Genomic DNA, 15,820 nt, shown 5'->3' on the forward strand with positions numbered 1-15,820 from the left:
ATTTCAAATAAATATTTTCCTAACCCCACCTTCCTGTTATACATTAATGGCAGGTAATATCTGATTAAAATGTAATGTCTGTAAAAAGGAATTTTATATTTCATTAACTTTTGTATGGAGAGCCAGAACAAGATACATTCAAACTTCAGTATTGATTTTGGTGCTCATTCAAATGAAAATAGCAGGACAGAGTTTCAGGTACCCAAATTTTGAAAAGCCAGTAACATAGATGCTGAAGATTGGCCCAGTGTACTGGGACCAGAACTACTAAGCCATCTAGCATTTGCTTTCACCAGTTTAAATACTGAACTGGCTTAGCTGTAATGGCTTTTCCTGAAATACTGATTCTTGGAAGGCTGCTAGGAAAACTGTTTCAACAACTTCACTGTTAAGTAAATATGTAATATTATAAAGTACATCCTTCTGGAGGAGCCCCAAACACCACAAAGTTTGTTTATCTCTGTGCTGTTGGTGTATCCTGATTTCTCTAGCGTATATGCCTTTGCTTTGACACCCTGCATTGGCTTACATCAGGTTTAAAAATTCTAAGGCTAGGGGGAAACATTACAGTTCCCCTGCCTGATCCCCTTCACACTGCAAACTAAATTACCTTAGCTTCAAGCTGCTACTAAGGCAAGAACTACTGACATTCTTCTTCTAAGAGAGAGAGACTAAGCATAAATATGTGCTAAAAATCTGTGAAAAATGACACCAGATACATCTTCAGAGGTTTGAGATGGGAATGCAAAATACCTGAATCCTTGACATCTATATTTTCACATTTTTTCCTTCGATTTGAGCTCATTCCAATCCAGTACAAACTTCTTCCTTTAGATCTGGTCTCACCTGAGCCTGCTTATAATACATTCAGGCCTGTTTCTGTGATGCAAATTTAAATGAACATGTAAGAAGAACTGAATAAATGATCCAAAACTTTTGAATCAGTTGTTCAATTCCTGACATATAACTAAAGTATATTTAGAGATGAAATTGACTTTATGTAAACCACTCTTTTCCTTTGTTTTTCATTCACTTTTGGGGAAGAGAGCAATAGCAACATTTAATGATTAAATAGGTGCAACCCAGATGACAATGGATACTCTGTGAATCTGTGTCAGCTACCCAATGTTTTCAGCTCATCTCTGATACACAGGTAGCAGCACATTGCATCAAAACAAGGCTTCTTGATCCTCCAATGTTGTAAAGTTATTTCACAGTCCAGTGAAATATACAAGTTCCAAAAAAGATGTTTTTTTCACATAAACATCTATTGGGTTTTCTCCATTTTTTTTACTTGGTTTCAAAAAGAAGAAACCCAGCAAAGGTGGAGAAGCGTTGATGGTCCCCATGGAGGGCTCCATTTCCCATTCGCAGCCAAACTTCATCTCCTTTGGCAAGTTTTAGGACTGCACTGTTTCCTGAAGTATCTGCTTTCCCTTTGGATTCATAGCTAAGGATGAATATTTTAACAAGTCAGGGTTTTGTTTCTCAACAGTGACCAAACAAACCACTTTACCATTGTTGTTTACCAAAAAAATCCAAGAAGTATATTGTTATCCTGAGCAAAACTTTCTTGAAAGACTTGCCAACATTTTTTCAGCTTTATAAGGAAATTTTGGCAACTTTCGGCATTTGATCTCCTACTCAAATTTTGCACCTTACCTAAATGCATTATTTCATTCCTTTCTGAAGTTCTGGAATTGTAACTTATTTTTTTTTCCAGGACACAGGAACAAATTTTTTGTTTAAAATGAAATGCTGCTCATTGATCACAACACTACAAATTTTCTGTGATGCTTTTTTCCCCTTGAGTTCATCCCAACTAATTTTAAGAGCTGAGTCCCTGTGCTCCCAGCATAGGCAGTGAGCAGATGCAGGCAGCTTGCTCCCTACTGAGCCTTTCATTGGAATATGGGTACATTTGATGTGGGCTTGCCTCCTGGCTCTGCCTCCTTTCTTCTACCTCTTGCCTTTTCTGACATCAGTGCTTCAGGGGGAATAGAAATTAAGCACTTTTCCTTTTGCAGAGAAGATCTCTTGGGGATGAAGCTACCTGTGGTGGCGTGCTAATGATAAAAAGGCCAGTAAACCTTTGCTTCTTACTCATCCTTACTACTGCAGCTTAAACACTTCCCAACTTTAAAGTAAAGTTTAACTTCCCAACTCTTAACAAGACTGTACCTAGTCACTGGACACTTCATTATTTCCTTTCTCTGACAAGCAAAATGAGGATGAAGATATATTTTAGCAGAATGACAGCATGGTACCACTGAACTCCAACCCTGACTTGTAGTGCTAACTCCTTTCCCCTGAGTTTGAGGAAATGGTGATCAAGGCTGAATTTTAGGTCCGGCATCTGTGGTGTGTATGGTCCAAATGTGTATGCATGCTGAGGATGGCAAAATAAAATAGGTTTTCTTGTTGGTTATTTTACCCCAGAGAATTTCTTCCAAAAAATGAACAATTTTACATTTCTTGAAAGGTGAGCAAGCTGTCACAACCATACAAATGTTTTTGCATTTAGATGTCCTGGCCCTTTACTTACCTGTATAAGCTGAACACTGTATTACCATTATGCATCAAGTACACGTACACTTCCTCCACGTCTTCATGTTTCATCATATTGAAAGTAAAGAAATATACCCCTGAAAAGTTTATAAAAAACAACTTGTTTGCTTCATAGAAAGAAGTAATAATGCTGCACATTTGTGCCTCTTGCTTAGAAACCATAACAGCTGTGGACAAAACTGCCTTCCAGTTGTCAGCAGATATTTTGTTTCTGCTTATAGCATTCCAAAATGTGATTAATTTTAATTCTGCATATGGGAGGTGTTGTTCTTCCTGCATCACAGCTGCATAAGAGGGGGGACTGATGTAGCTGAGAAATAACCATGAAGAACTGTAATGCCTCATTTCCAGCCACACATCTGTTGCAGGTCAGCTCGCAGCTGAATTGGCATGGGGGAGGATGGGGATCAAGAGATTGACAGGAGGCAGGAGGTGGAGGAGGCAACTGTGAAGCTGCTGCTGCTTGCTATAACATTCAGACTGTGGTTCTGTCATCACAGTGGCTGAAGGGATAAAGAGCCACAGCAAAGCAAGACAGTCCTGCTCCGTCCCCTGGCCATGCCTCTTCCTCCTGCCTTTGTGTCAGCACTAGTCTCACTGGCTGGCAAGACCACTCTTGGCTTGCTCAGCTTTCAATTAATTTTTCTGGAAAATAGGTAGCAAGAGCTATGCAGACTGAGTACAAAGGCAGTTAAATAGTGCCTCATCCTTTTTGACCACATGTCTCTCTGCAGCTCCAATAATCACATTATTTTGTTTTGCAAATGCTCACCATTCACTGGAGCACCAAATCTCCCGGTCATGACATCAAAAAAATTCCCAACGTTGGTTTCGACGCTACTGAAGATGATTCCACTGTTCTGGTTGCTGAAGTGAGTAGCCATTGAAGCCATAAATGCGACCTGCAAAAATCCACTTCTTATTCAGGCAGTCGTTCACGAAAAACACGTGTGTAGAGCAACCAGGTACAGATTTTTTTCCTGTATTTGCAGTCTGTTTATTTTCCTGACAGAGATGTTCTTCTAGGGTTTGCTCCAAGACCAATAAACTCCTTGGAGTTAACAAAGCTCCCATTGAATGAAACTGGAAGAAGACTAGGGTTCTCATATTCAATTGGACTATTCATGACTGTAAAGTAACTGTATGGTCAAGTGTTTGCAGTTCAGAACCTTAATTTCAGATTTTATTTACTTTTAAGTCTTGTTAGAATGATGCAACAGCAATATAGTATTGAAATGGTGTTTCTGACAAAAAGGTTTTATATAGTTTTATGTATTCCCCAATGCATTTAAACTGGATATTGCTTTTAACTGCATGTGTGAAAATGAGCAATGGTCAGTAAAATCCATAAAGATTAGTGTTTCTTGCTTAGAGATACATGAAGCACTTTTATTAGAGGTCCTCTGGAAGTGCTGCAGCTGACACTCAATATTCAATGGTTTTTCTATCTTGTCAGTTGCCCTCAGTTTTGAAATCAGAGGGTGGTGGAGACCAAGAGGGGAAAATAAGAAAATTAAAACTGTGCTTCAACTTCGTGTTTCACTTCTTGTCATAGAAATGTTTCATAGGAAGTAGTGGAAAACATCCCACACCAGACAATTTAAATTACCCTCAGGAAGATATCAGGGAATGACCCCGCCAGCTGGCCTGGTTAGGGAAGGGAGTGACCTTTTCTGTAAGTCTATCATTCCCCTGCCCCCATTATGGCGTAGAATCAGAATTGCTGCACTTTGTTGCCAAAAGGTTACATGTAGACTTGGCTTTTTATTTCTATCTCAGCTTCTTAAATGACAAGTCTTCAATTGCATCTGTTACTGCCCATCACAAAAATGACATTTTTTGTGCGCTTCCAGCTATGCTGGTATTTAAAAAAAAAAAAAAACAAAAAACCCAGCCCAAACTCCTTTTGATTTCAGATCCAAACCAGAACAAAATGAAAACAGACAATCAAATGCAAGTCTGGATCCAACAACGGAAATCGTTAGCCATCTGTTCAGAAATTTAAGGAGCTCCAGATGTGAGCTGAAAGCTTGGGCTGATTTTCCTTACCCCTGCATGGATGCATTTTCTATTATGGCAATTGTTAATATCTTGCTTCTCAGCCAGGATCACATCAAAGTTCATCATGTGTTAAAGGAAAGCAGCTGCAGTGGCAGATTGATGGAATTTATTGCTTTTTGTCTAGATTCCATTTCACAGTCTCTTTGACCCTGAGCTACTTTTTGTGGGCTGAACAGAACAGCAGAAAAATATATCTTTTCTCACTAGGTCTCATTATGAAGTAGCAGGTCAACATGGATACACAAAGTTTTTCAAAATAATCCTGTACTTAAAACAGTATTGTATTCAAAAGTGTTTCCTCCTATACCACCACTGACTTTAAAATTCTTAAGTATGGTGGTAAGAAATACTGTAAACATTTTTAAAGACATCTGATAGAAGAAGTGATGGAATTTTAAGTATTGGAAATAGGTATTACAATATGAGCTTTCCTTGTTCATCTTCTTTCATCACTCAGTTTTAATTACAGTACTACCATTGTCTTTATGTAAGGAAAAAAACAGTGGTAGTTAATTTTAAAATTGTAGAAAGATATATGTTGAATGTAATTAAAGGTATGTTTATCAGATATTCAGCTATACCATGAGTATATATTATATATATTTCTACATGCATATATTATATGTATATGCACATGTATGAATATGTATATATGTATGTCTGTGTGTGTGTGTGTGTATAGAGATAGAGATAGATATATATATATATATATATATTATATATATATACACAAACTCTCTGCCATCTGCCAGATTCCTGGGATTTGAAGAAGCTTTAGTCCAAAAGCTGTGAGATTGTGCCAATACAAGAGTTGAGCTCAACAGCTCAGGTTTGAACCCATATTTAATTGCTCATCTGGCTTTTGAATTATTCATTCATAGGCAGAACCTGCATAGCCCCAAACATATTTAAAATATCTAGACATATAAATATACAGATAACTACTGAGGGGTATCTTTTGAAACTAAAGGACTTTTACTGCACTCAAAAATTTTGAGTAGCTGGATGCATGTGCTTCTGAGAATCTCATAAAGCCCGGCTGCCCTGAGAGACATGACTCCTTTACTCTTTCCATATGCTGTGGGAAGTGCAATTATTTATGTGATACAGCTTGGTAGGAAAATGATAGTCCCTGCTATTCTCCTTTAATAACCCAGATACTGGCTTTTTGCCCTCAAAGGGGAGCATATATGTTTCTTCCTGCCTATTTCTCAGCTGGATTCTGACTAAAGCTTTTCTTTTCCAGAAAGATCTGGCACAGCACTTTTTTCAGTAAGGACAAGGGCTGTATATGCCTGTTACAGTATTAATTTACAAGGGGATTTGCTTCTTAAGTATCTTACAGTAATAAGGGTCTGTTTTTTCAGTGAAGAAAACCATAATCTGAGGTTTGCTGCAGCCAATATGAGCCAGAGATGCTGTACCTGTAGCTCTGGGGGAATCCCAGGGTAACCCTTCTCGCCTTTGGGCCCATGATGGCCACGCTCTCCTCTTGGTCCAATATCTCCTTTGTCTCCTTTCTCACCTTTGGCTCCTTCCTGGCCAGTTGCTCCATTATTTCCATTGTTTCCATGATTTCCTGAAGGGAAACAAAGCTTTCTGTTTTATTTAAAGAATTTATCATATTTTAACAGACAAGTGTGACAGGGTCCTCTTCAGTGCCATATACCCCAGACTGAGATGAAACAGATAAGAAACTGCTGCGTGGTCAGGTTGATAGCAAAAGTTTTGATGAAGGACATAGATTCTGGGAGTTAACTTTTATGTTGCTGTATAAACTGGTGGTGTCTCAAGTCATTGCTTTGTGGGAGAGATGTGCAGGAAGACCTCAGCAGAGAGAAGGCTCAAGGAAAGGAAAAGCCTCTTTCAATTGCCACATACTAGGTAGCCTGCAGAAGTGGTTTTCTGTAGTATAAACACCAATTTCCTGGTAAATTAAGTCGATCATGATAGAATAAGATAATTTTGAATAAGATTTTGCTATCTTTAAAACACATCCACACAAATGATGAATGGTTGTAGCATTAAAGTTGTTAAAATCTCTGCTGAAAAGAGGACAGTGTGTATTTGCAGGGTGTTGGCTAGGGGTCGTTTGATTGCATAGTCCTACATTTAAAGAGAGGCAAAATTTTTATAATTAAGCCTTTTTTGAGATGGCTTACTATGAGTACATGGGTAAAACAACTCATTGCAAAACATACTCATGCATCTGTAGTATTACTTACTTCCTGGTGTTGACTGACTAAATTACTAAGCAATGTCTGTGCAGCTGACAGGATTTTAAAGTTGGCTCAGAATTACTGAGCAATTATTATCTCTCCTGCAGCAAAAGCCTGATCTTTCAGCTCAGGGGATTAATTAATGTCATCATTGTTCTAATTCAACCTGAATTGAAGTTAGGTTCTTTGCCACTCTGCTTGTTCTTTGATTATTCTCTCTGGTTAGAAATTTACAAGAAGAATAGTGTTGTTTGAGATCAAATCTGATGATGAAGTGATCCTTCAGAGTTTTTCTATTAAGAAAAAAAAAACAAAACTTCAAACGAGGAAGCCAAATGCTGAAAGAAATTATGCACATTTTTTGTTTGGATAGAGGAATCTGCAGCTCTTAAAAATAACAAGATGCTTTATGTGAAGCCAGAACTGCTCTACCAGTTCAGAACAGAAGTCTGCAAACAACATTTGATTCAATCAAGGGGAAAAGCAACTGCTGCTGTTCCCCTTACAGGCACAACAACATGAAATCCACCAAATGAAGGAGACAGAAATCCCAGGGTACAGGAGGCTGCTGCCAGACGTACATTTGTGGTATCCTGCAGTGACAGAAAGGGGGACTGAGACAGGAAGGAAGGGCAAAGCTGGGACTAGGCCATGCCCCAGTGTGTCCACTGCAGCCTTGAAAATGTGGCTCTAGTATGAAATCATATCCTGCTTCTAAGAATCCAACAATTTATTAGTAAGTAATGGATCACTGAATTGCATTTTCATTGTGTTAACAGAAGATGTAAGTTTTTCAAGAAGAGACAAGTCTGTCTTTCAGTGACTTGATAATTTATGTTGTACCTCTTCTTCAGGAATGGTGATTTCCAAATCTCTGAAGCTAGATGATATAACAAACTGACACCAGCATGCAACCAACATTTTCCCTTTTCTAGGCTCTTCTATTTCCATATCAATTATCAGATCAAAGTATATACTTTTCTTGTGTATGCTGTTCTTCTGTGGACATTTTTTATGTTAAAAAAGGGGATTTTTTATAATGAAAGACAAGATGAAAGAAGAAAGTGAAGTAATTTCTGTGGGAGAAGTATTGTGTTTCTGTAAAATATTGGCTAGCAGTATGCTAGATGAAGAAAAGCCCTTGAACACAGTAACACAGCTGGATATACAAAGGTGATGACAATAATCAGCTCCAGGGAACAAGTTCATCCAAGTTTATTGGGAACTTCATGCTGTTTTAAGAGAGACCAATTTTTCCTAGAGGTGTGATAAGATTATTTTCAGTATGAATTTGTGAAAGCTGAATTTTAATAACAAATAGGTTTTCAATGGAAAATATCTTAGAATATAACTGAAAATATCTGTCTCCTCTGAAATTATAGAAAAATTATATTTCTGAATCTGTCCCCAAACACTGATGTTTGGACCACTCTCTGATATTTCATAGAATAGCCTGTAATTTATGGCCTGCAATTAGACTGATTTAAAAAAGTGAGTTAAACTTCATCTTTACCTGGCATCCCAGGGGGCCCAGGAGGTCCTGGGGGCCCTTGGTAGAGTCGAACTCCAAAGTCACCTCGGCAGCAGGAACTGCAGTCTGGATTCTGCGGTCCAGGCTGCGGGGGCTAAGTGCACAAAAATAAGCTTTAAGTAGCTCATTCATGGAGGACATCAATCTTATGCATGTTGGTTACAGGGTCTTCATTATATATTTCTGTGTATATACTTGGTAAGTTTTTAAAAGAGTTCTTATCTGGCATGAAATTCTCACATAGTTAGGTTATCCCTGAAGATGTTATTTTTGGAAGATTTAAAGGAATAGCTCTTGAAGCATTCAAAAATCTATAACGAATATTAAAAAGTCCCAGCTTGTCCTGTTAAATAATGAATGTTTTTAAAATAAATGAATACCAACGAATGAAATTTAGATGAATATTTCAATTAGATTCACATCCTGATCCCACATTTTAACTGACCTTTGATGACAAACCTGCCTATGTACAACCACTGGTAGGACACAAGGGACTTGATTTGACCTTCAGCAGTGAACTATCCTCCATTAAACATAAATAAAACTGTGTTGGGCCACCCAAAGAAGATACTAAAAAAATATCTGTGCAGCATATTCCTCTTCATGATCCTAGACCTATGTATTTACAGGCTACTAAAGTTGGGAGACCCTAAAAAAGTGCCAAGACACAAGACAAAAATTTGAACTTAACACAAGGTGTAAGGGGCTTTTGATCATTTGTAGTAGTGAATGTGAACCCATGAAAACCTATATGCTGACTAATACAGCAGCATAAATAAAGTAATCAGTTCATTATGTACAGCTCAACTACTGTAGTAATCAGTTTAATAATGGCTTTGTTTGAGTGATTTTCTTTTCCATATTATTGTGTTTATACTAATGGAGACTCATTCAATTCTGACTGAGTTTCATAACTTAGTTATCATAGATTTTCCAGTATGTCAGATAAAGCCAAAGTTCAGTGTTCGATTTTATTTCTCTACCTCCTCATTTGTTCCATCTTTGTTTCTTTTACCTACAATTCTTTCCTAATATCCTGAGATGCAAACCTTCAGTTCTTAAAATCTGGAGATGGATAGTTACACCAATCCAACTACTACTTCATTCCATTATTTGCCTTCCTTCCCTTTCTTTTCCCTAATCTTTATCATTGTCAAATTACTTGCCCAATGCAAACTTATTGGTTTAGTGTCAGAAAATGAGCCTCTGTCAGGATGGGAGCTGTCAAATGAGCACACAGATGTGCTTTATTCCTGCCCTCAGGAATAGAGCACATCAGTCATCACTGATGTCATCTGAAACATTCTGCCTGTGTTTTGGATAATACCAAGCAAACCCTTGGAATTCATTGATTTCAGGAGGCTTAGGAACTTATGGATATAGGAAATTCATTTCATGACACCACCAAAATACTGCAGCTCCTCCAACGGGACAGACACAAGCCCTGTCCAGCTGGAACCAGTGATGGTGGAGTTACCATGGGAATAAAGGCTGACTTGACAGCTAAACAAATATCCTTCATATTCAAAGAGTTATGGAAAAGTTAAGACTTGCCAATGGGCAGAAGGGCTTCATACTTATGGGGTTTGGTCAAGGCTATGCTTTTTAGATTAATTCTGGACAAGGTCTATAGTTAATGCGAAAAATAGGTTCTGCCTCTTGAACTCTCTCTTCCTGGAGAACCTGTTTGTATTTTTCTGGCTGTTTTGTCTCTTCCAGTTGTTAGGCAGGACATAACTGACAATCACCAAATGCACTTTTTATAATATTCCTGGATGAGAGAAGAAGTAGCTCTAGTTTCAGCCCATTTTCAGTCCTTGAAAGGGAGCCAAGTACAAGAGGACTGGAATTGTGCAAGCATGTTGTGCCCCCTAAAAGAATAATGTTGATTTTTGCATTGAGATTAAAATCTCCAGCTTTTTTTAGATAGTGCTTCATATTCATGTTAAATGGGAAGGTGAACTAAATACACACCTGCCAAGAGCAAATAAGTCATATCAGCCTAAAAAAATCCAAAGATTTAGAACAGATTGTAATTGAGGGAAGACATGAATTCAGCAAAGGGGACTGCATGTGACACTCTCTCTGTGCAGATGCAATTTCTCTTTTTCAGACAATGTACTGAAATCTTGAACAACTTTATTAGAGAAACAGCTATTTTAAAATAAAATAGATACAAGTGATGGTCATAACCAAGGGCTATCAGGCGTTGCCTCAAAAAAAAGGTCATCAGGTTCTTAGATGTGAAATAAGGCAAGTCCTGCCAGTCCGGTTGTATGCAACAGTTCCACTGATTTAAAAATAGCTTTTTATGCAAGTCATAAAGTAATTAATTTATTACCTTTACTCTTTCACTAGGAGAAAAAAAATTATTCGTGGTCAGCTGCCAAGGATGAGGAATATTTAGGATTTTCTTCTAGTCTTTAAAAGCAGAGAACTTCATGAAGAGTACATTTAAAGGAAAAACATGTTCCTAAAGTAAAATTACACTCAAATGTGGCATAGAAATTAGTTGCAATCTACTTGCCAAAGGCATCGTCTGCAGCCATTTGTGCATAAATTTTGTCAGTGAGTCTTTGGCTTTGCTGCCAGAACATGAATATAATTTAGGAGGTTGTGAAATGCATCTGCCACATTGATATCCTAACACTGATAGAAAACTGGAACTATTTCTGAGGCTATCTGCTGATTTTCTCATGATTTAGTATATAGAAAAATAATCTAGGCAACAGATGGTCTGTGAAATTCCCTTAAATTAAAGCTGTGAACAAGTCATAATTGGAAACACAGCCTTTGACCCTTTTTGACTTCCTGATTAATTTTATGAATTTCTGTTTTATTGTCTAAGACAATACAAAAGACAAGTAATGTACCTCCACCATTCTTGGCTTCTGTTCTGAATGCAAAATATCTGTCTCTGTGGGCACTTAGGCCCTCCATGCCCCTTCTCCAAACAAAGACACAAACAAAAGTTGCCAAAATTCAGGGTAAAACACTGCTTGGCTGGTGATACTTAAAGATTTTCAAAGAGCAACCTGAAATGGCAAAATGGTCTGACATGACTCTGCTTAGTCACTAAGAGTTCTTGCTCTTGAAAAATGCACATTATATTTTACATGAGTTAACAGCAGTGTGGAAGCTGGCCTTGCACTCAATGCAGCAAAGACAACAAAGAGTAGTAACATACAATCGATAGTAACAACAAATACTATCATCTCTTTTCCACAGCAGGGAAGGAGACCTTTGAAACATTTCAGCAAGAGGGTGAAATTCCCCAGCCTAAATTCTCTTTAGCTGAGTAGCGTTATTCCATCTAAAATAACTAAGAAAGCAGGAAATAGGAATTGAATAGTTTCCATATAACTCAAGGGAAAGAGAGAGATTTCACATGAATTAAAACATGTCAGTGCCACCTTTGTTCTTCCTCTGCCTAGAAATTCCTGGAGTCTGGAAGTGGAAAAAACATATTGCGTAAGCCACTGTGTGATTGATTATCCCTGTTGTGCATCTGCTAGTGCTCCATTTCATTTCAGTAAGCCAAAAATTGCATCATTTCCCCAGAAAAGTTTGCTTCTTGGAGATGGACTGGCAGGTAAATGACTGCCATCAGCTGTACTCGGATCACTGGGCTTGTTTTTATTGTCACAACCTGTTCCCCAGCAGTCAGCTCCAGACAAGTTGCATTAAACTCTCTGACAAGAGACACATGCAGCCTGAGCACACTTTCTGTGGGGGAAAGTTTGAACCCTAAAAAGCTGCGGTTTTGCCCTAAATCCTGCATTATCTGAAATTGTGTAGTATTAAAGGGGAATCTTCTGTACAAGTTCTGCAGCGCACAGCCGCAGAATTCTCCCTGCAGTAAAGAGGTCTGCACACACTGGCTGGCTCTTGGACTGTACAGCTTACGTTTTACACTGCTTACATTCTGCAAGCACAGTTTAACATGCTACAGTTAAATATCTGTTCTGCTGAGTGCACTGGAGGAACATTTAACTCCTGCCCAAGAAATACAAAATGCAAGGCACTGTGAAGTTTTAATACAGGGAATACAGTGTATTAAACCTATTCCCTTACTTGGATGTGTTTCAGTGCTTCAAGCCCAGGACAGGATTAAAATCAGACCTCTTCTCTACTTATCATAATATAGGTTATTATTCAACACTTATCTGCATGTCCTTGATTTTGGCAATTCAAAATATCATACTTTGATCTGAAGAAATTTTAAAACCCCAGAGGATAAAAGGTGAACTGTACAGGACTCAAATATTTGTATCAGCTGTAGGAAAACCCACTCATGTTCTTGCTGTTAATAAAACACATTGATCAAAAAAGCCCCTTCATTTGAGTGGAATTTTGTTTTGCCTAGTGCTAGAAAAAGCTTCATCTTCTACCCTTCAGATTTTTTTCTTTTAAATTTGGACTGCAATATTTTGTGTATAATCAAGTTATGCCATTTTTCCTGTGTTATAAACTATAGTATGCAAAGTGCCATGAAAGGCATAAAAATATTCTCAGTTTAAAATGCAGATACTGCAGACTATTTAGAATTTCATTGCAAGCTTTTTTTCTTCATAAATTCTCAGTTGATTTATGTTATTAAATCTACTCATTACATTAGTATCTGATTTTTTCAAGCTACTCCTTAGCATAAAGTTTTTGAACATTCAGAATTTCATTATTTTTGTCTCAAGCTCAAGAAATATACTTTATATACATCATTTCAAAGTAAAATTATTCTCTGCTAATTGAATCTCTCCAAATACCTCTAGAAATGCTGTCTTTTCCTTCACTTCTGAATGAGTTAGAAATATCTAATATATTTAATATATTAAATAATTAATACCTTGGGATAATTAAGAGACTGTATTTTAGCATATATGATTTCACAAGTTCACAGTTTCAACAGAACAAAGTGCTGCTGCCTGTGTTGAAACCAATGTCCCCAAGCACTGCTGGTTCTACCAGCTCATTAAAAGATCCTGTAAAGCAGCCCAGCAGGATACAGACCAATACACAGCTTTAATAAAAACTATTCCAATAAATATATCACTAGTAATGTTAGCAAAAAAAAAAAAATCTCATTAGCTTTAAAGATATCTTTAAAAGATTAATTCAGAGTACCTGGACTCTATCTGAGGTAGTCAGTTCTACATCATCTACCTCTGGTCTCAGGACATTATGGTCTGTAGATGTGCTATTAACAACAGTCCACTCTATAAGTTGATGCCGCTGTTTCAATATTTCCCTGCTTCTGGAACCTTTGTGACCAGTCTGGTGGTGACTTTGCAATATTTTGGCCACTGGTTTATAAGATCTTCTGCTCACCTCCATGTATTCATCTTGACACAGGCAAAATGGAAGAAAAAATAAAGCCAGTAGATGCCAACTGATGAAATCCTTCTCTGCCATGTTAACCAAAATAATTTTTCAGGAGTCCAGCAAATGCCTTGCAGAAGGAGAACTTCTTTGCTGCACCAGACGTTATGTGGTCCTTTCAGCTTTTCCACTAGTAAGCCTGGCACTGAGACCAGTACCAGGTTTTATATGCTTGCATGCAATAAATAAAACTAAAAATGCCAAAGTGACAGGATCCTTCATCCAAAATCAGTCATGCTCCTTTAAACAAACCAGGCATTATTCACCACTTCACCACCACAAGGAAAATTGATTCGTATGCTGGAAATGACCACAGCATTTAATGGACTCCTGTGGTTCCTATTTGGGGGCATTAAAAAATGTAGCACCTTTCCTTTGGCATGTTTTTGTTTAAGTGTGAAAAAATGTGATGGAAATGGGGAACATGTGGCTAATGGTTTACGCTCCTTGATTAGACATGGAAAGGCTGTGAATTCACACTCTTAAATGTCTTTTGGACACAGTCACCTTTCTTATTTGCCAGGAAATTCACACACACAACTGCGTCAGCCCAGTCCGAAAAACCCTTCCAAAAGCAATTAGGAAACAAAAGCTCAAGAGGAGCTTTTGCATACGAACCTGACCCAATGGCTGTTTCTGACTATGCTTTTCATTCACTAGAAGAAAAATATTGAATTTCTGTCAGTTGGCCAGCAGTGGAAGGAGACCGGGTAAGTAGCTTTAAAAAACTGGGTTGAATTCAGATTCACAGAGCCCCGTTTCTCAGCATTAGTTAAACATGCTTGGCCAAGTAGTATTTTCTCCCTTGAGTTCCTAATGTTTTCCTAAATGTAATTGCCAAACCAAGTTTTATGTTTTCACTGCCAAGTAAATATAAATTTACCGGGGGCTTATTTCAGACTAAAAGAATCAAATTATATGTGTATAATAATAATAATATCCTTTTTTTACTTCTTGAACCACCAGCCAGTATTCTCTGGAAATCCATAACTGCAGGATGCAGTTCTGTACACGCATCCGCAAGCACAACCTCCCCAAAAGCAAGCAGCTCCTTGGTCTGTGAGCAAGTCTTCACCAGTACCTGGCTGTAACAGCATTACTAAAGAAGGCATCATTAGTCCTAGGAATGATCCCCAGCCCTGCAAGGTGGTGGCTGCTGAGTGATGGTAAGAGAGCTCCTGAATGACGGTGAGAAATGATTCTCTGTTCCATATCCTGCTTCCTTCTCTGGGAGACAGCAGAACAATGCCACAGGAGAGACCCTGGCTGGAGAGGAGTGAGAGGGGTGAGCCCTTTGCAGCTGGGGGCTGTTTGCCAGTGTCACCAGCACAAAGAGTGTCAGTGTTGGCTGGTACCCTGCCACCTGCCGTGGTAATTTCCTACTCAGCAGCACACAGAGAGGGATGTGGGCCTGCAGCACTCCCCCCAGGGACAATGCTAGCCCCCACAGACACGAGGGGGCTGGGACAGTGCTACAGCAGGCTGGAGGCAGCCAAGGGCTGGTCTTCCCTTTTTCTCATTCTCCACCAGCCAAGTATGGCACAGGAGCAGAAACCTCAGCTCCTGTGGGCTCAGTGCTTGCCCCCAAGGATAAACGTGACCAAGTTGTCTCAGTGACACTCACTCTTCACTGCCAGGAACAGAGGTGGTTACCCTGATTATCTCAGCCCACAGGCTTGCCAGGCAGAATTGCATCTTCTTGCTTCATGCTTTTGTTGTGTTTATTGCTCCTGTGTTAAAGATTTAATGGCAGGAACCCTTAATTGAAACTTAATTCAATTGCAGTGAATTTCAATCTTGGATTCCCAAGGCAGATATTCAGAATTATTAAATAACACTTCATAGACTAGCTCTTGAGCCTTGCTGCAGTATATAAATATTAATTAACTAAATTGTCTTGCAGAAGATGCTCATTACCCTATGCTTTGTGACTACTGAAAACCCTGATTTTTTTAAAAATGCAAATATTCTGGCTATTTCACCAGGGAAACAGAGGTGGAAGAAAAATTACAAAACAGTGAAGCAAGACTTCAGAAAACAGAGTTGCAGATTCTGCAGAAGCTGC

The 15,820-nt window shown here is 38.4% G+C and overlaps 1 protein-coding gene across 2 annotated transcripts; it reads right to left on the reverse strand.

Moving 5' to 3' along the window:
- Nucleotides 1–1,290: 1,290 nt before the first annotated feature.
- Nucleotides 1,291–13,788, reverse strand: C1QTNF3 (C1q and TNF related 3). Of its 2 annotated transcripts, none has more exons than XM_066569599.1 (6): nucleotides 13,705–13,788; nucleotides 8,362–8,473; nucleotides 6,054–6,208; nucleotides 3,341–3,470; nucleotides 2,546–2,645; nucleotides 1,291–1,450 (listed from the first exon to the last, which is right to left on the reverse strand). In XM_066569599.1, exons 1-6 carry the CDS (start codon nucleotides 13,786–13,788, stop codon nucleotides 1,291–1,293), a joined length of 741 nt encoding a protein of 246 aa, XP_066425696.1. The 2 variants fall into 2 exon arrangements, with proteins under 2 accessions (XP_066425696.1, XP_066425695.1); XM_066569598.1 differs by having other exon boundaries at nucleotides 13,501–13,788.
- Nucleotides 13,789–15,820: the final 2,032 nt, after the last annotated feature.

Source organism: Molothrus aeneus, chromosome Z (assembly GCF_037042795.1).
Source record: "Molothrus aeneus isolate 106 chromosome Z, BPBGC_Maene_1.0, whole genome shotgun sequence".
In the NCBI taxonomy this organism is placed as follows: domain Eukaryota; kingdom Metazoa; phylum Chordata; class Aves; order Passeriformes; family Icteridae; genus Molothrus; species Molothrus aeneus.

What these genes read in the sequence shown, in the direction of transcription:
- C1QTNF3 (XM_066569598.1), bottom strand. Translation starts at nt 13,788, where the DNA reads ATGGCAGAGAAGGATTTCATCAGTTGGCATCTACTGGCTTTATTTTTT. An exon ending in GGATTCCCCCAGAGCTACAG is followed by an intron (nt 3,471 to 6,053) that starts GTACAGCATCTC and finishes GGATTTTTGCAG; the next exon opens with GTCGCATTTATGGCTTCAAT. An exon ending in ACAGTGTTCAGCTTATACAG is followed by an intron (nt 1,451 to 2,545) that starts GTAAGTAAAGGG and finishes ATTCATCCTTAG; the next exon opens with CTATGAATCCAAAGGGAAAG.